Source organism: Taeniopygia guttata, chromosome 4 (assembly GCF_048771995.1).
Source record: "Taeniopygia guttata chromosome 4, bTaeGut7.mat, whole genome shotgun sequence".
Taxonomy (NCBI): Eukaryota; Metazoa; Chordata; class Aves; order Passeriformes; family Estrildidae; genus Taeniopygia; species Taeniopygia guttata.
The window spans coordinates 49,817,021-49,839,666 of record NC_133028.1 but is presented as its reverse complement, the minus strand read 5'-3'; the positions used below and the strand labels follow the sequence as shown (position 1 = coordinate 49,839,666).

Genomic DNA, 22,646 nt, shown 5'->3' with positions numbered 1-22,646 from the left:
AGCACTGATGTGACACACAATTAGAGCTAGCAGTACCAATTTTGAACCTAGGTATCTTACCTGGACAAAATTCACACTGTTGCTGGTGAAAGATGTGCCTGAGGGCTTTACACAGAATCAAATCCTATATTTGTTCAGTAATTCAAGTTGGTATAAGTATAGTTATGACAGATAATGCACCATGTACTTGTACAGTGGATATGGATTTAGAGAGGGTAGGCCAAAGACCTGAACCAGAGCTTGTTGAAGTCAAAGAGAATTTTTCTTAGTTCTGGAACTTTATACTACCTGGTTTTATTTAAGTTTGTTTGGTTTTTTTTTGTTTCTAGGCTCAGTAAGAAGAAAAAGTAGTTTAAACTTGTTTATCTAAAAAGCTAACAGTAGAGTAAGCTGGTTAAATTGATTAGTAATGTATACTTCAAGTCTAAACTGTTGTCCCACATTACAACATCCTACAGAAGTCCACTCAGACTAACTTGTAGCATTCCATATGTGTTATTTTGTTGGTTAATAAGCCATATTTTGTATAGAACTTGGAAAAAGTACAGAGGATTGGCAGCCTTGTTAAATTATGCCACAAAAGAAATCAGTGTTCTAATATAGTATGGGAAATAATTTAACAAAAAATTAAAAAGTTCTTCAGGAAAGTATTTTCCTCTTATTTGTTTCTGTAATGTCTAGGCTGGCATTTGTAGTCTGCTAACATGAGTCACATTAGGATCAAGATTTTTAGAGCAGGTACAGTTAGAAAAAGTTAGACACAGTAGTGTAGGCAGAGATCATGTCAAAGAAAAGATAAAGCTGAAAAAGCTTGATACATTTAGTTTTAAATGTGCTGTTTCTAGACTATACTGTTTCAGTAGTTTAATTTTCTTGTGTTTGTTTTCTGCATCTGTTCTCTGTTCCTGCTCTCCTGACTTGACAAAGAGACTCTTGCTTGCTAGATTAAAAGTGCTTCAGGCAGAAATCATCTGGAGGAGCAGAAAAGAAAAAGAAAGAAGACAAAATAACATAATAAACCACCTAAAATAAATTTTAAAAGAGCCAGTAGAGAGATGCAAGCCGTGATAGCTGCTTGTGTGTGTGCTTGTACATAGACACATGCAGACATGCAGCTTGTCTCTTCTATACTGCTCCATATGATTATATGTAGTGCAGCACTGTAGGGAATTTTAGATTTGATTAGCATTAAGGTTATTCCTTTTTTTTCCAAGCTCCTGTTTCAGTCATTTACTGACTCTTCAGGAACAGCTATATTCTTTTCCAACTGTCTGCTTTAGGCTGTCCATTTTAATTTGCTTGATGAGTTCTTGCATGAGCAAGAAATGGGTTTGGACTACTCTCCAGTTTGGACTACTGAAGTAACAGTAGTCATTTAAGGTACTATTTTGGTCCTGTTGTTTTTCCCCCACTCTTTTTTTTTTGTGTTATTCTGTGCATAAAGTGGGCAGTAATCTGGAATAATCTTGTGGAGGAGACCTTCTCTTGTCTTTTACGTTGCAGTCCTTTGAAGCCATGTCATAAACTAAGGAGAGGTGAGCATGTATAGAGAAATATTTATAGTTGAATGTTCCCACAGAGTGGAATCCCCTTCTCCCCTGTGTGATACCTGACACTCTCTTGATACCTGCCCATGATGTGTTGTGGTCTGATGAAGTGCTGGGTGTAATCTGTATCTGCATCTGAAGACTCCTGCAGAATCTAAGCTTGCAGGAATTCTGGAACCTGAAAACCCCACTTCCCACACAGATACTTTTAACCCTAAATTTCCAGTTCTCCCATTCATTTACACAGAGCGTTGCTTCCCTCATACTTTATAAAGTATTATACCTTCTGAAAGCTAGCACGTTCATATCTTTGAATCATGATGACATAATGTAATGATGGTAACTTTATAATAGCCAGTGAGAAAGGAAATGATCCTTCATCTTTTAGTAGTACCTGGTAAATAAAAGGAGAACCACTTGCCAAGAAAGAGGGTATGAAAAAACATTCAGCTGTTCTTAGACAGAGCATTTGTCCTGAAAGAGAGGTGTCCCTTGGCTAAAACAGTATTCTTCATTGTACATCTTGGCATGCACTGTATTGAATGGTAAATATTTTACATGGTGAAATTTATGTGGGTTGATTTAATTTTGGAACTTTGTGTGTTTAAAACCATTTTGATAATATGACTCAGTGAAGATCAGGCACGTGGAGGAAAAAAAGTATGTGAAAATAAAATATGCAAAAACAAATGCAGTCTTGTCAATTAAATTGTAATTCTTTACAAATTGGTAGCCATCTTGATAGTTTTTTCATCTACTGCTAGTAATAGAGTACCAGAAAAGATCTTTCCATAAACTGAGAACCAAATTAATTGAAATTATTACTTTTTCTATCATTAGCTGATTTTTAAATAAAATCTATCCACTACAGACTCCCTTTATCAAGCAGCTTTCTATTAAATGGAAAAAAATCTATTTCATTCTTTTTCTAGGACTGGTTTTCAGCAAAATCTTTTAAGGCTTTTTGTAAAGCAGTAGAGTTATGTTGATTTCACTGAATTTTGATTGGTTTCCTTAGACCTTGAAATAATTCCAGATCTGCAGCGTTTAATTATGAGATATAAAGATACCTAAATCTCTACTATGTTTTCCTGGGAAAGAGAAAAAAATTTTCCAAGGTTCTGCAGAATCTTCTGAAATGTCATTCTTATAGCTTTTGGAAGTCATGATTTAAGAAATAGAGGATCATTAATGTGCAGAAACCTATTACAGCAGCTATAGATCCATATACCTTGGCACAGTGTAAATGTTTTTATATAAAAATCTATTGCTTATCTGTGGCTACAGTAAAAATACTACATGAAATTATTTTCAAAAATGTCAAATGTCCTCCAAGGGGTGAGGGGGGGAAAGCAAACAGAAAATTTGCATTGGCAAGAGATTCCAAGTGTACTGACTGCTGGTTGATGCCACTTGTTGTAGGTTTCTATCCTAATTTTGAATACAGATTGACTAAGTAGCTGTTAGTGTGTATGAGCTGACCTGATATTTACAAAAACTAATTAGGTAGCTTAGTGCTCAGGTGGCAGTGAGTCATGGCATGTCAGTATTTTCAGGTAATAAAAATGTAGCCCCATGTCAGAGGAACAGATGCAGAAGCAAGAGGATAAATGAAAGAGTAACAAGTCTCTAAGACCAGATGGCATATATCTAAGATTCAGAAAGTGTTTAAGAATGAAGCAGCTGAACTGCTGTCAAAAATAGACACTCTCATTAAAATTAGTTACTATGCTAGAAAAGTAGAGCAAATGTACCTAAGTAAAAAACAGGTTGCAGAAGCAGCCCTGCAGTTAATGATCCATCATTATATCCCTGGAACTAGAAATTTTTTGGGGAAAAAAGCATTAACCCACCTCAATGGTAGGACAGAAACAAACAGGGCTTCTATTTTTTAAAAAAATGTCTTTCCTGATTAAGATGTTGGTCCTGTATGTCTGTACAGGTTTTCTGGCATTACCAATAAAAAGCTAATTCTTCACTGCTGCCCTCTGACAGCATATAGGTACCTCTTGATTAGATGCCAGGTTTAGAAATTTTGTGGATGGGCTAGAAGCAAAGAATTGTCTCTAATGATGGGTTTGAGTGGTTTGGCAGAAAATATTGTACACTTGGGAGTGCTTGAGAGCAGCTGCTATAAAGAAAGAAGGGGATAGAGTACTTTTTGGCAATGGGCTGAATGTGAGAAAAAGATTCTTCTGTCCTCAATAAACTCTGTATTTGAAGTATTTTGCATGTCAATATGAACATTTGTATGGGACGAGGTATCTTCTGAAAAATTACCAAGTGTGTCTCGGTTTATATAGGTTCAAAAAGGATCCATTCTGTGCATTTCTGCCAGCTTATTCCGTGTCCTGGGAGATAAAAGGCTCTCAGGATTTTGCACCAGTCTTCTGTTTTCTTTGGGGAAGTGACATCTAGGGTCATTAAAGACCAAAGTTGGGCTACAGGTCTCACCAGCTGCTGGGATTTCTGCTGCAAGAAGTCATTCAGGCCAAATATATAACTATCGCCCAAACGGATTACATATCTGATCTTTGTGTCATGTTCTCAAATCATATCACATCACAATACACTTTGCATCAAAAACTGTGGTGAGCCTGGGTTGGATTTCTCATATCAGTTAGTTTGGACTGGAAGTTAAGTAAGTTCAAGTCTGTACAAGAAAATTAAGTCAATTCTGCAGTCTAGCCCCATGTGCATGTATGTACTTACATTTTTAAGAGTTTTATGCTGTTATAACACAAGGAGACCCATAAAATGGCACCATTCTTTCTGCTCAATTTTGATGTCTCATTGTCTTCTGAGAGGTAGTGGGACAGACTCAGAAGACTCTGATGTTAATACAGCCACCATCCCTGTAATAGCAGAACTGCTGGAACTTCTTTTTTTATCTGATCAGCATGTTTCAGTATGTCCCATTTCAATATCTATTAATTGTGAATTCCTTATCTGTTAAGTTGCATGTATAATGCAGTAGTCTGCATTATAACAACATATCTACATCTACAAAGTGTCAGTCAAAAGATTAATGATATGTTCAAAATCCTTATTTTGTAGAGAAAATGTCTGTACTGGATAAAATGTTATAAGATATATAAAAAACAGCCCAGACAAAAGCTGACTGTTGTAAGTACTCAGCTAAGACATTCTACATACTTTATTAACATAAGTCTTGGAACAGGGTTTTTCCTGTGATTTGGGTGAAGATGCTGTGGACTCAGAGCAAAATTGGCAATTTGGTTCTTATCCTCAGAAGTTGCATTACTAGAAAGAGTATTGAGTACCTTTTCAAACTTTCTATAGTCTAACCAGCACTCCTGTGGCCCTGACCCTAAACAAAGTTGATGAACTACCAAATTTTTACTAGATGAAAGTACAATTATTATGTATAAAACAAGTCAGTAACTGCAAATAGGAACAAGTCACCAAAAAGCTCTTAGAAAAAAGAGTACAGTGAAGTGAAATGGAATATTGAAACATTCACTAATGTTAGTTTCTGGCTAATTTTCTCTGTAAAAATGCCTGCACAAGAGAGAGCAAAAGGTTGCAAGAGCTGGTAGTAATACTGTGCTACCAAAAAGCAATGTGGTCAATCAAAGAATTTATGCAGCCTCATTTTTTATGAGTGTTTGTGCAGGAGTAGTTATTGGGGAAAACAAAATGTATCCGTAGGTGGAATGGGCCAGACAGGTCTGACAGCTCTTGGCAACCTTCACTTGCTAACTTACCAGTTTGTAACATTAGGATATATAGGATTAAGGTGTGTGGAATTCAGAGCTTCTTGTCCAGATAAGATAACTAATCTTTCTGAAAGTAATACAGTAAGCCAGATATGAGAGACTCCCTGTGCTTAGGGTCATCAACAAAGTTGATACTTGTATTAAATTTCAGACTTCATGCCACACATATTCACAACATGATACTATATTGTTGACCAACTGTACTACGGGGAACATTACTAGCCAATTTTTACCTTAGCCATCCTAATCTTGCACCCTTAGATCTTCCTAATTTGAGCTTCACACAACTTGCATGTTGACACAATGTACCGACTCACACTTCCCTGATACTAAGCCAAAAAGATTCTTTATATTGCTTTTATTTGATGGGATTTTATTGCTGACAATTTGATCAGCCTGTGCAGCAACAAGCCGATTTGAAACAGCTTCTATAGAAGGAGAGGAGGAGGCACAAAAGTAAGCAGGAGATGATCACAAGAAAACAACAGGGGTTTTGTACTTGGAAAAAAAGAATTTGCAGCTTCTTCCCTAAACAACGGGTTTAGGGCAATGGTGAAACAGCAGGAGTCGGGAAGCCATGTGTGATTATATGGCTCCAGAGAGCCCTCTGAAACACTACAGCACTTCTGTCTTGATTGTCCCTGCCAGTGTCATCTCAGACTATAGGGGTTTGTTCTTTTCAGGACAACAAAAGAAAAAAAAATTTAAAGATAAAAAAAATCTGTATCTGTTGAAGATCTGTTTCCACATGTCCAAGATGCTTGGGTTTCAAAAGTAACTGTCTCTTTCAAGGTATCAACTCAGATTAGAAAGGAGATGGACTAGGACTGAAAGAACCAAGGTAAACAAATAAGTTCTTTCTTGAAGGATGGTTTCTCCCTCTGGGCTCTTGGCCTTCTGGCATTGTGTCAAGAGATCAGTTGTTTCTACAGTATTCCTATTATATTTTCTTCTTTAGTACAGAACATACATACTCCTTGTATGTCAGTGGGATGTGCACATGCTTGGTACCATGAAAAATTGAGTTCTTTGTCCTAGGGAATGAAATATTTGGATAGTCACATTTGAACAATTTTGCCCAAAATGCAAAATTTTGCATATAATCTGTAACTGTGTAGTATTAAAATAGTGGACTTTCCCCAGAAAAACTACATGGCACTGAGCAGAAAGGAGTGGTAAGAAAATAGACTGGGGAGACTTCTAACTCTATTGCAGGTTCTGATATGGAATGGAGTGAAAGAAATAACAAGTATTTTATATAAAGCACTCATCTCTGCACAGAAAAATGAAATAATAAGTGGCATCTTGTGATTTATTGAGCACAAGTGAAGTAGAAGAGGCTGTAAAAGAGAAATAAAATCTGAGTGTGCTCTCTGACAATAGTTTGCAAAATCTAGTGTGACAGTGAATTTCTTACCTTTGCATTTTCTTCTTTCCCAGATTATAGGAACCCTTGCTTTTCATATATATAGTAGATTGAGTCTTCTTACTGTAAATGTTGTTATAGCTTCAAAGTTGTGTGTGTGAATATACAAGATGAGATGCCTGTAAGGAAGGAAGAGAATTAGTGCTATGTTAGCAGAAAACTGAAGAGAAGAATATGAGAAGGCAGGTGAAGAAGGTTTGAGAGGAGGTGGAGTGCACAATGTAAAATTGTAGTACTGGGGCTGGTCATTGACAAGTCGTGTCTTTTGACAGATTCTAGTGGTATATCCTGAATAATCTGTTTAAGCGATGAGACTTTGCAGTGCATGTTCAACTTTACTGTTGGCTAAAGGTGATTCAAGAAAAGTGCTGTGGTAAGCCTGCTAGGGAGTAATGTGAGTATGAGGGGAAATCAAATTTAGGGTTTTTTTCCCACTTAGCTTGTTCCAGAAGGTGGCATTTCAGCATAGTGAGGAGGTGGTAGGGAGGGAGGCGTTTAAGATCTCTAGAAGCCACAACGAAGTGTGGGTGCATTAAGGAGTACTGATACTCCTCACTATTGTGTTGCTAAGAACGTGTTCATTACTGAATAGACAAAGTAACTGCCTGATCATAGAAACATATAAGCAATTTCACATATAAATACTGAGCAGTTTAGAAAGTTAAGTATTTCACCTTTATCTGTATGGAATATTGAACTACAAAAGCATATGCTAATAAAAATTGGAGGTGGAACAAAAGCCACAGCTTTGGCTGAGAAGCAAAGCACTCCAGGAGTGAGATTCCACGCTTTTCATGGGATGCCTGCTGAGTCTTCACTCTTTTCCTTTGCACCATCCCATACATAGGCAAGTGAGGAGGAGGCAAAGCACAGCAGGTGCCAGCTCACCTGCCAAGGAGGCTTCCTACGCTGGTGGGAAGCTCTAAGCAGCACTGGCTGCTAGTCAGGCTCAGAAGATACCAGTGGTGCACTGAAAAGAAACTGCACCTATGGCTGTGTTGGGCTTGGGTCAAGGCTCTTGATCAGCCACACTGGGAACAAGAGACCGTGAGACACTATTATTTGTTTTGAGTAACACTTTCTGCTTGCTGTCAGAGTTGGCATGGAAACTGAATCAGCACTCATTTTGAAACTAATAGCCCATCCAGAGTGAGGTTAGTCATCAGTGAGCTTACCAGAAGCTCGGGCTGCATCTGCAGCCTTAAACCTTGCTCATGAAAGGACAGAACACTCAAAATGGCAACAATCATACTGCCCCAAGCTTTACTGGGCAAATGGGTGTCTTTTGAGAATGATGTAATCTCATTTGCATTTTTCCCTTTTAACAAGGGAAAAATTAATCTCTGAAATTCACAACAGAACTTTCTCATTTCAAGAAGATGCCATCTGTTTTTATGGATCAGTTGAATTTAAAGAGTTAACAAAATTCCTATAAACAATGATGCTTGTAACATTGTGGTGGAAAGTGGCATAATTCTTAAAAGACTCTATGCTTAGCATTAGGCATCTGTCAATAGTCAAGATGGAAGCCTACACAGCATGCAGAAATTGTCATTTTCAATTACTTCGCCTCTATTGATGAAGAAGATCAAGATATGCTTATTTCTATTCTATTTTATTCCCACGCACAAGGGGAGAAGCAAAGAAACGGCTGCTGGTTTTCTGTAATGGCGAGGCTGAGAAAATACTGATAGATAAATTGCTGCTCAGTGGCATTTCATAAAGCACCTGCTGTGACATCCTGTTCTCAGATGCAAAATGATAAATGTATATATAAATTTGAAAAGTTTCATTTCATCTATAACTTTTGACTCCTGACTCTTTATATCCCCAGAACACAGACCATGCGTGTCTTCTTCTTCATTGATACAGGAACTGTTTATACTAACTATTTACATTTAAGACTATTGTGCTGTTACCAAATTGATGAGGACACTGATTTCTTTTTCCTTTGTGTTTATCAAGCAGATAATTTAAGTGAAGCCCTGAAAAAGCTGAAGATAACATCCACTGACAGCACAGCAGATAGCTTGGAGGGATGCTTGGACTGTCTGCTTCAAGCTCTGGCACAAAACAGTAAGTTATGTGGACCTTTCACATTTAAATCATTTGAGATCAGTGAATTAAAATGCTGCAGAAAGACTGACTCAAGCAGTAGGCTGCTAGATTGACTCTAATGAGTTTTGGAGGTTTTTAACCCATGAGTCTGTAACATTCCAGTAGCAATGAAGACAGTGACAGGTAAATACCTGAATATTTGGAACAGCTGTAGTCCATTCTTTTCTCCACAATGAAATAGAGCACTTACTTTTTAAATTAATCATTCAAGAAACAAATAACAGAGATGAAGAAATAAGCCTCATAACATGGAGGAAAGCTCCTCATAGGGGATCTGCAGGTTGAAATTCCGGTTGAAAGAGCATAGTTTCCCATTTGTAATGTATTTCTCCTCACACTTCTGATCACAGATTTCTTAATTCCAGGACTTTCAATTAGCAGAACTAGGTTGGATATCCAAAGACAGTCCAAGTTTGATGTGTTAATATAACAAAAATAACATCAGAATGGAACAAGATGTCATTTTCACAAAAAACTTTAGAATGCTTGTCCCCTCTCCCAGTAGACAGAAAGGTAAGATTAATGAAGTTGGCAGTTTATAAGACTTTTTGGAGTTTAGCTTTCTTAGTGCTTCAGATTGTGGCAGAAGAAATATATGTGTACAATTTCAGGTTGTAAAACTTCTTGGGATAGCTACAAGCCATGATTAAAACCTTTTTATTTAAAAAAAGAGTTAGTCCTCTGGAAATATCAATGCACTCAAAAATACAAACTATTGATAAGTCTTGGTTTTTTTAAACATGATGGTATTCTACAAATCAAAGCCTTTTGGATTACTTGGTGTAAAATATTTGATGATGATTTTCACAACTGAATATAAACACCATCCAGATCAAGTTAAAAATTGATTATAACAGCGTCTGTATTTAATAGTAGTCTGTTTTCAATTCTCACTATTTTAGAAGGAGATTATCAGCCAGAAAGTAATAAAGTCTTTAGGGTTTAGATCAATCCTTTTTTTGAAGATTCTGGATTTATTTACAAGGTATATCCAATACTTCAATCCAACCTCCAATTGGATTTACTTCCACTACTTCTAAGCCTAATACTTAAACAATAAGTACTAAAAAGAAGATCATATGAAAAGTGACAACTTACTTGTGTAAATAACAGAGTTTGTTATTTTGCCTATGAAGGTCACACAGATGTGTCAGAGAACAAGTCTGGCAGATGCAAAATAATTTTACTAATGTACAGCAAACTTACTGATGCTTCCTTGCAACCAGACTCTTCTGTCTCATTCTAGGGCTTTGCTGTTCCTTCCAAAATCTTTTCTCTTCTAGATTCACAGCTGCCAGATCAGATAAACACATTATTAGGATTTTGACCTCTCTCTTTGGGGTAGTTCTAGAAAATTCATTCTCTGCATAATTTCCTATGCTCTTATGTGTGTAAGTCAGTGACATTGATATAGCCCTGCTGAGCTGCCCTATGATACACATCTCCATATATTTGCATTTGCCCAAGATTGAGGGCAACTGAAATAATGCACTGAAAATTAGATGGGTCAGATAGGAGAGTTTTTTTAAACAGCTTGCTGGTAATTTAGGAACCAGTATATCAACTCTGTTTCAAGGGAACTGGACACTTCCATACCTAAGTTTTGCAAAGTTTCTTTGGACTATGGGCTTTAGTTATCAGGGTTGTCTGATGATTTGGAGAACAGACTTCCAGCTTGAGATAATTTATGAGAACAACAATACATTCAAAAGGCTTCAGGATTGAGGTAAATTGCATATAATAGATTGATTCAACAAATAGATACAGAATCAGTTTTCAAAACGCTTTCTTATAGCGCTCATCCATCCAGTTAACACCTTAATATGGATTTGGCTGATTGATTTTTAATTATAGTGTGTATTATCATATATACAATGCCTAGTTATGAGAGACACACTGTACTGTTGTGTCTGTATATAAATTATTACACAATGGGAAATCAAATTGTTTATATAAAAGTACATGTTAATTGTAATGCAGAAATCATTTGAATAATATTTTGCAAACAGTTCTGCTTTCTTTTAGTATATTTCCATGTATATGGTTAAATTAATGAAGTATATATTTTAGTTCAGTAAATCATTATATTAATGTGAGAGAAAAAAGCCATACATTTAATAGTTTATTTTAAGAGAATTTTATAGGACTGTGATTTTGTTGGGAGTTCAAGGTAGTATTGTTAATCACAGAAGTTAAAGTTTTATTCACTGCTTTAAGACTTGGAGATAAAAATATTATTTTATCTTATAAAATTTAGTACATGACTAATATGCTAATGCAACCCCACTCCCATCTACTGCCAGCCAAAATCAGTAGTTAAACCCAATGATACTACAACAAACTGAGATTTTCAATAAAGGACATCTTCAGTTTTGCATAGTGCATGTACACATGAATGTTTAAGTGACCATTATAAGACTTTCCATTGGTGTCTGCATGCAGCATAAGTCTGTGGCTGCTGCAGAATATTAAATTCCCTAGTCTCTAAGAGTACAGTGAAAATTATGGTTCCATTTATTTTGCACACAATATTTATGTTTTCATTATGCTAAAACATTACATTTCTTCTCATATTTTTACTGTATAGGAAGAGAAGACAAAGTTATGATGAATATTGTAACTTTTCATTTCTTTCTATGTAATCTGCTGTGTATTCTTTTGTTTTTCACTCTCCTCAAAACCGATCTGTTGATAATCCTGGACAGGTGTAATGCCCTGGAACATGATACCTCCTGCCTGACTTTAGGAGTTATTCTGCCATTTGTCACAGCAGTCAAATTAAGGTGCATGCAGACACACATATGCTGTACTACAGAAGAGTGAGTCAAATACTCAGCTGAATTTGATAACTGCTGGTAAATATTTGGCAAGTCAAATTCAAATTGTTTTAACTACAGTTTAGTTGGGAGAAACTTGCATAGCTCTTCACATCTGGGACCTGGGTCTGAAAATCCTGCACAGATGGTTTCCTTAGGAGACATTGTTTTAAAATATATATATATATATATATATATTCCTATTTATGCAGATATTTTAGTTCTTGTCTGTCCCCACACTTCTGTCTGAGGCCAGTCATATAGGGTCTGGCTTTTGGCACTAGAGAATTTTGAGGGTTTTTTTTCTGAAGATGAAAGAGGCAACAGTGACAGAAGAATGAGACATAAATATGCATTAGAATAATGACATACCTCATTTCGTGTGGAGTTCCTTCAGCATTCCCAGTGAAGTTAACTAGCATTTCTGGGGAATTGGCAGCCATAAAGTTGCAGTTACGTAAGTCAAGATTCACAGGTATCCTAAGAGCTCCTTTCACCTCCGTGGATCTACCTCATTTGCATAAACTAGATTCTGTCCATCTTGCTTCTGAAAGAAAACCACAAATACTTTATCTCTGTCCACCTGCAAGCATTCGCCATCTGCTGAACTTCCTGTAATTCAGATTTTTAAGGAGAGGCTGAGGAATATGATCCATAAGCATTGTTAGCAACAAAAAACCAGAGCCAGCCATGCACTAAGTGAATTACTGACTTATATTAAACCAAGAGGTGAAAGTCATGTATTATATGTGTTTTCTTGTAGCAACTATACATTAAAACAAGTTGCTCCATTGTCTGCTCCATATAATCTGGATTAGTTCTATACAGATATAGATTGATGTGTCATTGTCTAGAAAGAATTTTGCTGATCTGGAAGCAGACTATTTACAGTGACATGGAGTGTAGAATGATCATATCAATCAGGAAAGGCACAGACCTCCTCAAAAGTATGAGTAAGATACGTGCTGAAGAAAATTAGTTTGAAAGATCATGTGCATACATTTCTGGAATGAAGTAAGTGAAGAATAATTGCTTTATTCTGTATCTCGCACCCAACGAAAATATGGGTATGTACTACTATTGGCTATTGGGAATAAATGGTTAATTATCTTGTATAAGGAATTACAAGAGAAAACAATAGTGGCCATTATATTCAGTCAGCATATAAAAATTTATACTTGTTAAGAGCCATTTCATAAATACTATGCCTATCAAAAAAGTACATTTATTCTAAGATCGCTAAATAAATGTCCACAAGAAAGGACTGCCTGAGAGAAAGGAAGCAAAAAGGAAATTGAGGTTTTCTTTTAAACAGCAGGCTCTCTGGGACATAATTATTGTAGTAACAACAAAAAAAAATACTGCTAGTCCAGACATGCTGTGTTTCAGATACAAGAAGTTACAGCAGACATAACCCAGTTTGGATAAATGAGAAATCTGAAAAATCTGTTAAGAATGTTATTTTTGGTTCTGCTGTACTCAGCATAAGAGGCTGAAAGTGCCCACTAATCCCAGCTTTCAGCACCTGGCTCTGAAAATGTTTGACATATAGCTGAAGTGGAAAGGCTGGCACATGCATTCGAAATATTTTTTAACATACACTTTTTAGAAGATTGAGAATATCAGTTTACATGTCTGTGTGAAAAAATGCTTAAGCAAAATCACAGCAATAAAGATAACCCTGCATGAGAGGGCAAGGCCCCAGTTTTGAAAAGGATTTAGAAACGTTGGAAATATTTTAAATAATGCCCTTTACCTTAAAGATGTGGCTAAGATGCCTTATTTTCTACTTGTTGAGCTTGATACCTAGTAAGTCAAGGAACCATCACATGACACATGAAAATTTTTAATTCCTGCTTGAAACTGGAAATCTCAGCATTATTCAAAGCCTACTTTAGAGTGCCATTTTTCTTTCCGTAACGCACATAGTTTCATGATAGTATTTTCCTTTGCCCCAGAATGTATATGCTGGAGCCATGCTTTGTTTAGAATATACTGGCAGTGTTGTATCAGGGAAAATAACATTGTTACAAATTAGCTGAATAATTTCTAGTAAGCTTTTGTCATCACTTCCTGCTGTTCCAGCGTATAGGGACCATGGGCTTATCCCTCCTACCTAAAGCTTCTTGTTCAGGTTTTCTCTTGGGAGACATCAGTGGTTTTTCTGAAATGGGTTTGTTCCTATTTGATGGCATCCCAGAGGAGGATGTGTTAGCATCTGGAGTGCTTAAGGAAATCTTGGCTATCTGGAGACACAGCAGATTTCTCACATTCCTTTGTCAGTCGTGACATTTCTCATTGAATGCCCTAAAACTTTGGTAGGCACCTGCTTTAACAGGCATCTAGTTTTCTCTCTTTAATTGTTTTGGTGGATTTCCAGTTCTCACAACCATATGTTTACACAGAGGTTATATTTCAGTTGGAAATTCATTTTATTCTGTTCTTCAGAGCTGTGACTTCCATATGTTGCTGAATTTCATTAGTACTTGTGCTTCCTATACTTTATGTTAGTTTTTCTGATCTTCCTTGGCCATAGAAAATGGAACAATTCCTCTACTGGAGCAGAAAAAAATCATGAAGAATTGAGAATTTTATAACTGTAGTTCAGGGCTCAACTAATAAAAACCATGAAATTTTAAAATGTATTATTCTTGCTATTAATAACTTTGATTTCTAAAAGAAAAAAAAGATGTACCTATTTTTATCTATTTACCTCTTCTTTTTTTTTGACATTCTTGATAGTTTCGTGTACACACTCTTATTTATTCATTGCGGAGTCGGGCAGGCATCTGTCTGGTTAACTTTTAACACTGTCATCTGATTTCAGTGAAGCCTTGTACCTCTTTAGTCCACAGAGGATTAAGAAACAGTCATTTCATCTCTTGTTTTCACAGCCCTCTCACATTAGCATGAAAATATCTATCCTCCTGCCCCAAACATAGAAAAAAATTAACTTGTAGAACCTTTTGTTGTAGCAGAGTTATTCTAAGGCACAAACAACTAAAAATCACTTTCATTTTTTCGTATTAGCTAAACATTTTAAGCTTTCTCTGTTCCCTTTTGTGGAATGGAGCATGGAGAAAAAGCTCCACATTTCAGAGCATGCGCAAGCAAACATATTCTTACGCATCAGCGCACTAATCTTTCTCTGTTTTGAAGAAATTTTATGAACAGAATAAGAGTAAAATGATGCAACTGTTGTTTCATGCAGGTTGTGGTCAATAAACAATGCTTTCCTGATTGTGAATGCTTGCACAGTATTAAAGCTTAAAACAATAACTGTCTATAGGCCCTATTCTGACCACAGTTGTTTTGTATAAATACAAAAAGAGCTTTCAGCATCCCTGCAGATTTAGCACACTTTACATGTAAGCTGTGACAAGGCAGTGCATAAGCACATCAAGAGAGCTTAGCCCAACCATGGGGGTAGGCAGTGGTACTAATTGGATTAGTGGCCTTAAAACAACTGATAACTAGTAGAATTAATTTCACTGACAAATAGCATTTCCCTGCTTTCTTATTCCTCTTTGATCTTTAGCATCTTCCGTTCTTCTTAGTAGCAGTCTCCCTTCCAGAAGGATTTTTGATCCTCCTTGGGTGTGCCCTCCAATGATCCCTGGTATATGTCTCCCAGCTGTGATCTTGAAAGGAGTAGGAGGCCACCAGGTGCCTTAAGTTAGCTTCCATTTTTTTCAGATTCTGTTCTGCCTTGGTGTACTTCATGTTAAGTGTTGGCAAATTGTCTTCACAGAGTAGGTAGACAAAAGAATCCTTTTCCAGCATGAAAATCAAAGACAACCATTGAAGCCTCAAGCCCAAAAAGCATAAACAACAATGAATTGAAGAGAGCGAGCAGGGAGGATGGGACTTCATGACCCAAGCTGTAATTGGACAGTTAACCCCAATATGGAGATGGACCAAAACTTGTAGAAGTGTGGGACCTCATGATTGGTCATCCATTTTGTGACCATCTTGGGTGTAGCCCTGGCCAGGCTCTTGTACTGTCCAAGGTGTATCCTTTAAGGTCTTGTAATAAACACCTACTTTATTCTTGAACTCTGTCCAGCCTCTATTCTAGGTCAGCCTCTCTAGGCATCACACCCATGGATGTATACTCAGAGTCAGCAGGCACGGACCTGCATGTTCGTCCTGACATGTAAATGTCTCAGCTTGAACATTCAAACAAGCAACAGACATTTATGGTGTTACCCATGAGGAGGAAATACACAGATGAAAGCTAGAACGTCCTGTTTGAAAAAGATAAAAACTAAACAGTATCATTGCTAACTGTCTCCTGAAATTTATAGTTAATCTGCTGAGATTAAAGTATTCTTTAGGTAGATGGTGTCCTTAGCCTATGACAAAGATTTTAGGACTTTATTATTAATCTTGGTTTGTCTTGGAAGGTACAAAAATATTAAGAGTAGCACTAAGGCATCATAGTACCTTGTAGGACTTATTATCTTTATGTATTGAAGACATGAACTAATGTCTGTTTAGCTACTTCTAAACCTTGATTCAGCATCTTTGGAATTCAGTGGAGTGGGCATAATGCATTTAACATCTATTCAAACCAGGGCGGGCAGAAGGAGTAGAAATGAAAAAGGAAGAAATGAAACTAAATGGATGAGTTACAAGGAATACAGTGGAACATAAGATTGGCAGAAAGGAGAAACAGATATAAAGATAAGATTTTGTAAAAAAACAAACAAACAAACAAACAAAAAAAAAAAAACCCAACAAGCTAAATGAATGTACCTGAGTGGCTGGTAGGAAGCAGTCAAACCAAAACCCCACATCTCAGACCAGGAGGAAATTCTAGTCTGCTTCTGACACAAGTAATCTCTTCTTACAGAGGCAGAGGTTCAAATTTAATTGGGCCAGCTCAGCCAATCAAGCAAATAATCTTACCTGCAAAGATTTCTAGTCAAATGTCCTCTTAAAATTTGGGGATCCTGATGAATATATTTTAAGAGGGAGTTTTGGTTCAAATACTGTGTTATAAAGCATTCCTTCTTTTTGCTGAAAAAGGATGTTTGTTACGTCGTAGCTCATGGGCTGTTGCCTTGTCATGATATTGTACACACATAATCCAGAAATGTATCCTCATTAAGAGCTGTATATAATATATTTTTACAGTATAACTATACTAAATCAAGGTGACTGCTTTTTATTGGACTGTCTCCAGTAAACTGGCTTACCCTAATGATACTAAATGGTAATCACTGCTGCTTAGTGGGATTATATTTTACATAAATTCCCCTTAATAGTGATGTATTTAGTTAGTGCCAGATAGTTAAATGTTTATCCAAGTGTTAAATTCCAAGTGCTATTCATTGAATACACAATGTGCCAAGTAAAGATTAACTATTATATTTTTTTTCTTTGCAGAAGGCATCAGTGAATAGCAGCTCCAGATAATAGAATTGACACATCCTTTTTTTAGATTGCCTCTGTATTGCATTTTCAAAATGCAGGCCTTTTCTTTTTCTTCTGTATTGCATTTCAAAAACGCAAAGGAAAACGCCTACCTTTTACCAAAAAAAAAATTATATTTAGCAATCATGTAATTCACAATTTCAGGTCTGCAGTTTCATTCTTAGCTTTGCCCCAGTCCCTTATAACTTAAAAATGTGATCTTTTTAAGATTAGGTTTACTTTAAGCTACTCTGATAGCACAGCTCACTAAAAATACCAGCAGATTTAAAAATTCCTTTACGTGTATACATACTCTTTCAATAAGCAAAGGGTGGAATTTCACAGCGGGCACTTCAGCTCACTTAAGAGCACTCTTAAGGGATTGCTTAAAAGGAACATGAAACATTTCCTGCATATAAAATGATCAGCTATCAAATTTGATTTGATGTTAATAAGCTAAATCAAATTTTGAGGAGGGATTTTACTCCACAGGACCAGCATTTATTATACATTTTGAAGACCTAATGCATGAGAATACCCTTTACCCTGAAAGCTGTACTAAGTTCAGTCAGTACAAGTATGAGAGGAGGCAGGGGAAAATGTCCAGAGAGGCCAGATAGAAAACGCAAAGATGTGAGTGTATGACATTTGTACTAAGATGCCAGACAGCAAACTTGGCAGCTGAGGCACTGACATGAAACTCTTTCAGCAACCTTGCTACTGAAGTGGTTACATCCTGGAGAGGGTGAGTCAGAAAGGGGGGACAGCTCAGATAAATCCACCAGCTACGTGCCAGGGCTCGATACTGGATGCAGTTCAGGAACTCAGGCGTGCCAAGCTGCCAAACTTTAATATTCTGCCTTGTGCTGTGACCTATTCATGGAAGTATATGTGCATGTCTCTTCATTGAAGGCAAAGATGTCACATATTTTTTTACTTCATTGGTACCTGAAATAGGCTATTCAATGGGGAGAATCTCATCCTGAAATTCACTTTTATACTTTGAATGTAGCTTTTGGAGAATTTAATCATCGGGACTCATGCAGCTAGTTGATTGATAAATCTGTCTCTCCATCTGTCCTTCCTTCCTTGTTAGAGCTGAGATTTTAATTACAAACATCTGTGTACTGTCTCTTTCTTCATTAAAAATAGGAAGTGAAGTTGGCCTATAGCTGCTGACAGAGACAAAACAGAGCAAACACCATGATGGAAACATTGTACAGCTAAGGGAGAATCCTCCCTCCTTGCCTAATAGGTGTCTAATTTCAAGTATAACTGAACAGGCAGATTTTGGGGTTTTCCCAGTGTGAGGAGGAGCATGCCAAAAAGAAATCAAATGTCCACAGTTATTTTTTATACATAAATTATTATTATTGAAAGACTTCTTTTTCCCAGTTTAAATAGCTCTTGGTAATTGGAACAGCCTCTTTAGTTAAGGTTTGTTAAGCAAAACCTCCTTATCAGTGGTATATCATGAGAGCATATAATTTGTTTTTCTGAGCTTCTTAACAACTCACTTTTTGTGCTTTTGTAGCCAGACTAAAATCTTCATTTAGTGGTTTGAAAAATACAGTGGGAGGCTGTGGAGAGACAGACTATGTTTCTTGAGGGAGGCTGTATATGGAGAGAGCATCAGTGCTTATGCTTTGTCACGTGAACCTTCTTACTGTGGTGGTTAGGAGCATGTGTCAGTTCAAAAGATATCCCTTGTTCCCTTCATTCTCTTCCCTTCTGCCTTCTGAAAGAGCAGATGGAAGATTCTGTTCATGATATATGTGGTTCATTATTATTTATTCATGTGTTCATCTTTCTCTTTCTGATGAGAGTACATGTAGGAGGAACATCATCAAGCCAAGGTAAATTTCTGCAGTAGTTCCAATAGGTTTATAAAACATCTTTGCAGCTAGAAAGACATGCATTTTGCAAAAGAGTACATGGCAAACATGGTTTGCTTAATAAAGAGGACTCTCACAAAGCTGTTAATTCAAAATTCTGTGGTGTGAAGCTCCACAACATGGGAATTATTGCAGTGCTACCACTGTAGGGTTACTAAAAATAGTGTCACTTAGGCTCACTGTTCAAAGGGGATAAGGAATGGTGAGTCTACAGCTTTCTTCTTTCTTGCCTTTCTCAGCAAGGCACTGCTGAGAGATATGCCTCGCTTTTCCCTTCCCTCTTTCTGCCTTTTATTTCACTTGAAGGTGTACAAAATTATACAGAGAGGAGAGAAGAGTGAATAGAGAGAAGTCAAATTTCAGAGCTAAGAGAGCTGAGAGGGAAGAAAGTGTAGAGTTTTAATTTGAAACACGTTACATTTTTTTTCCCTATGATTTCTGCTACTTAATTAACCAGACTGATAGCCATGGTGCTCAGCTCTCCAGCTCTGAGCTGTGGCATTACAGATTTTCCTGCCCACACCCTTAACTATTCTGACTTCAGGCACTGCAAAAACCACAAAAAAGCAAGCATATTGACATTTTAATCACTCAGCCATGACATGAATAAGATTTTGACACTACATGATCTAGCATACCCTTTGTCTTGATATCGAGTGATACAGGGAAGCATCTAAAGCAGCAGACTTAACCTTAGAGGGTTTTCACCTACAATTATGCTGTGACAGACTATGTGGAAAAGGGCTGCTTTTAATGCAGCATTATTACAGTCCTACAGTTTCTTTGCTTTAAGACAGGACAGCCCTAGGTGTGGGCTGGTGTAAGCAGACTGAAAATCAGCCTTTGAAAGAAAGCATTTGAAACCACAGACACATCACAGATAGCAAAAGCATTATGAGGTGTGGCACCCTAATGTCAGGCTATATACACTGCTAGGTTTTTTTCAGACACAAATTTAATGGATTTTAAGGGGATGCAGTTCTGCCAAAGGAGTGGTGGCTGTGATTGGCTTTTTGGCCAGTATAGAAACACAGGAGGAGAATATGTGGTAGAGATTTGCCTAGGTCTTTCTTGCTCCTGGAGAATTTTTTTTGGTTTACATGTTCCAAGTACTATTGAAATAGCAATTTAAAAGATGACAGTTGAAATAAGTTCTCAAAATAGTTTACCCTCTAATAATTTACTAGGAAGCCCGGAATGAAACTAGCATGCAGAAGATTGATGTCCTTAATAAATAATACCTCTGCAGTGCATACACCCAGAGAGACAGGAAGCCAGGCGGGCTTTCTCCAGCCTCTGAAGAGAACAAATAAAGGCAGGAGTTGAGGGTTGCCTATGCTAAAGCCACTACCAGTTTCTAATTCTCAGCAAAGCCTACCTTATTTCTCTTAGAGCCAGGCAGTGGTAGGGGTACCAGCCCTGTGCTAGCATTGATGTGGGGTCTCCCAGTCTCAGGTTCTGCAGAATCAAAAACAACTGATGGTTTTTACAAATAGTGAAAATACTGCTACATAAACATGATAATCTGCTGTCCACTCCAAAGAATAACACCACACACACTTCCCTTCATTTCTGTTCCAGTGTCCCTGTATGTTTTATGTATTTATACAGGACACATGTTATGTGAAGCTGAGCACAAAGCAGAGTCACACACAGGACTCGCTCATGTTTTGTAAGTGAAGCAATTGTCCCATTTGGGCAGTATAAGAAATGCTTATATACCTACAGCTGTACTGAAATCATCTTTAAGACTTCCAGCTTGTTATTCTCTTCTACAGACATGCATTTTAACACTTAGTACCTGAACTGAGTGTACAGTTGACTCTGCAGACAAGTAAAGGGTGGTTGAAGATCTTCATTTGGACTTCACAGGGCAGCCCTGTGCATCATTTGGCTGTTAAGTCTTCCTCCTTTAAAAGAATCTAAAAAATACTGAGCAAAAATGCTATATTTAAAAAGGCAATTTTAGGTTTATAAATAAGACATCTTGTTCCAATTTAAATACCCTTCATTGTTTAAGCATTTCAAAACTCCAGAAAGATTGATTTCCTGTAACAAAAATATCTGCTAATAACATGTGACTTAAGAAATTAATTTCTATATTACAGCACATTCTTTTTTTTCTCACCTTCTTTATTAGAACTTTCATATGATGAACACAGAATCCCTGGAAAAAAATTGATTTTTTTTTTTCAGATACTAAACAGAGTAATGTACATGAGGATGGAAGAGTAATTTTCCTGGCACATTCTCTTAGGATGCCTTCTATGGAGGACCTACTATAAACTACTTGCAAAGATTTAGTGTCATACTGACATCTCTCTATTTTGAAACTGAATTAATTTGTATATTACACCAAGTGTAAACTGTATGTGTTCTGCAGAGGAAGAGCAGTGCTTACTTACACTTGGAGTAGATAAGCTGAAGCACCCTGTGGCATTTTTTACACCTAAGGCAATTCCTGGCAAAAATGCCTCAGAGAGCACTGTGGGCTGATAGTAGAAATTCTTCTGCCTGACGCCAGAGTAATGTGCTTTTCCCCAAAATAATGATGCTTGAGAATTCACCCAGGGTAGAGTAGATGTAGGGGTCTTCTGCACTCACTGCTGGTCAAATTAATCCGTCTTCCCTCTTTTTTGACTAGCAAAAGTTTGACATTGGTACCCAACTGGCTAACAAGAAGCATTAGGATTTTGGTTTGAAGGGATGAGTGAATATCTGTAGGTGTGTCTCCTCTACTGCTTCAGAGTAGGAACAAGTCACTGGTCAGTTTTCATCTGTGTGATCCCAGGTAACTGATTTCGCAGTTTCTGAGAGGCCAGTGTGCTTTTATGGTGCTCACTTGCTTTTCTTAATAAAATAAATCAGGGTATATCTGCTGCATACAACTTGCCTGGAGAAGCATTTAATTTTATTTTCCCACTTCTTGCAGGATATATTTAGTTCTACTTATGTAATTTATGCTTTGCACAGTAATGAGTCCATCAAACTACAGACCAAAAAAAAAGAGGACTGGATATTGTATATCTCAGCAGAGTTAGAGGACAAAATGCATTAATGTCTTCTGTCTACTAATACACGTTCACACATATCCATATTTTGCATTTTGAATTCAGTACTTTGAGTTTTGGACTTAAGGGAGAGAGAAGCTCTTCCTTAACAGACTTCTAAGATGTCTGGACTAGTCTTTAGTCCTGATATGATTTTCTCTAAATTCAGACTTTGATTTTGCATGCCTATATCCATTGGAAAATATTGCTACTAAGTATATGCTATATGTCAGAGTTTACAAAAGCTTTCAAATAAGCCATAAGCTCTTTTATGCTATATCTTCTGAGCAGTTTTTTTTTCAGTGTATTTCAAAAATTGCAGCAAACAGGTTAATAATGATTAGCACTTAACATTATGCATGAGATGCTGAGGTTACTCTTTATTGATGCCTAATGTGTTTGTAATCAGATGTCATCACTGACATACTGTAGCTGAGTGGTCCTAGCCAAACACCAACATCCCAAACTGGAATTATATACAGAAATGGGAAGCATAACTGCAGTCCAGACTTGAAGTCTGTTTTCAGTCTGTTTTTTGTCATGTAGACATAACCAGCTCTCAGACACTGAAGCACGTACATACTCTCTGCGAGCCACAAAACCCATGGGAGTTGCCACTGCCAGGCTTTTGCTGGC

The 22,646-nt window shown here is 37.0% G+C and overlaps 1 protein-coding gene across 7 annotated transcripts in view; it reads left to right on the top strand.

Moving 5' to 3' along the window:
* RAP1GDS1 (Rap1 GTPase-GDP dissociation stimulator 1) overlaps positions 1-22,646 on the top strand; it is a 90,088-nt gene that overhangs the window by 22,910 nt on the left and 44,532 nt on the right. For 4 of the 7 annotated variants that reach the window (XM_030271693.4, XM_030271691.4, XM_030271697.4 and 1 more), the window contains exon 2: positions 8,679-8,789. In XM_030271693.4, the coding sequence (XP_030127553.3) occupies positions 8,679-8,789 (111 nt within the window). The remainder of the gene's footprint in view (positions 1-8,678; positions 8,790-22,646) is intronic. The other 3 variants (XM_072928561.1, XM_030271692.4, XM_030271695.4) reach the window with 1 other exon arrangement.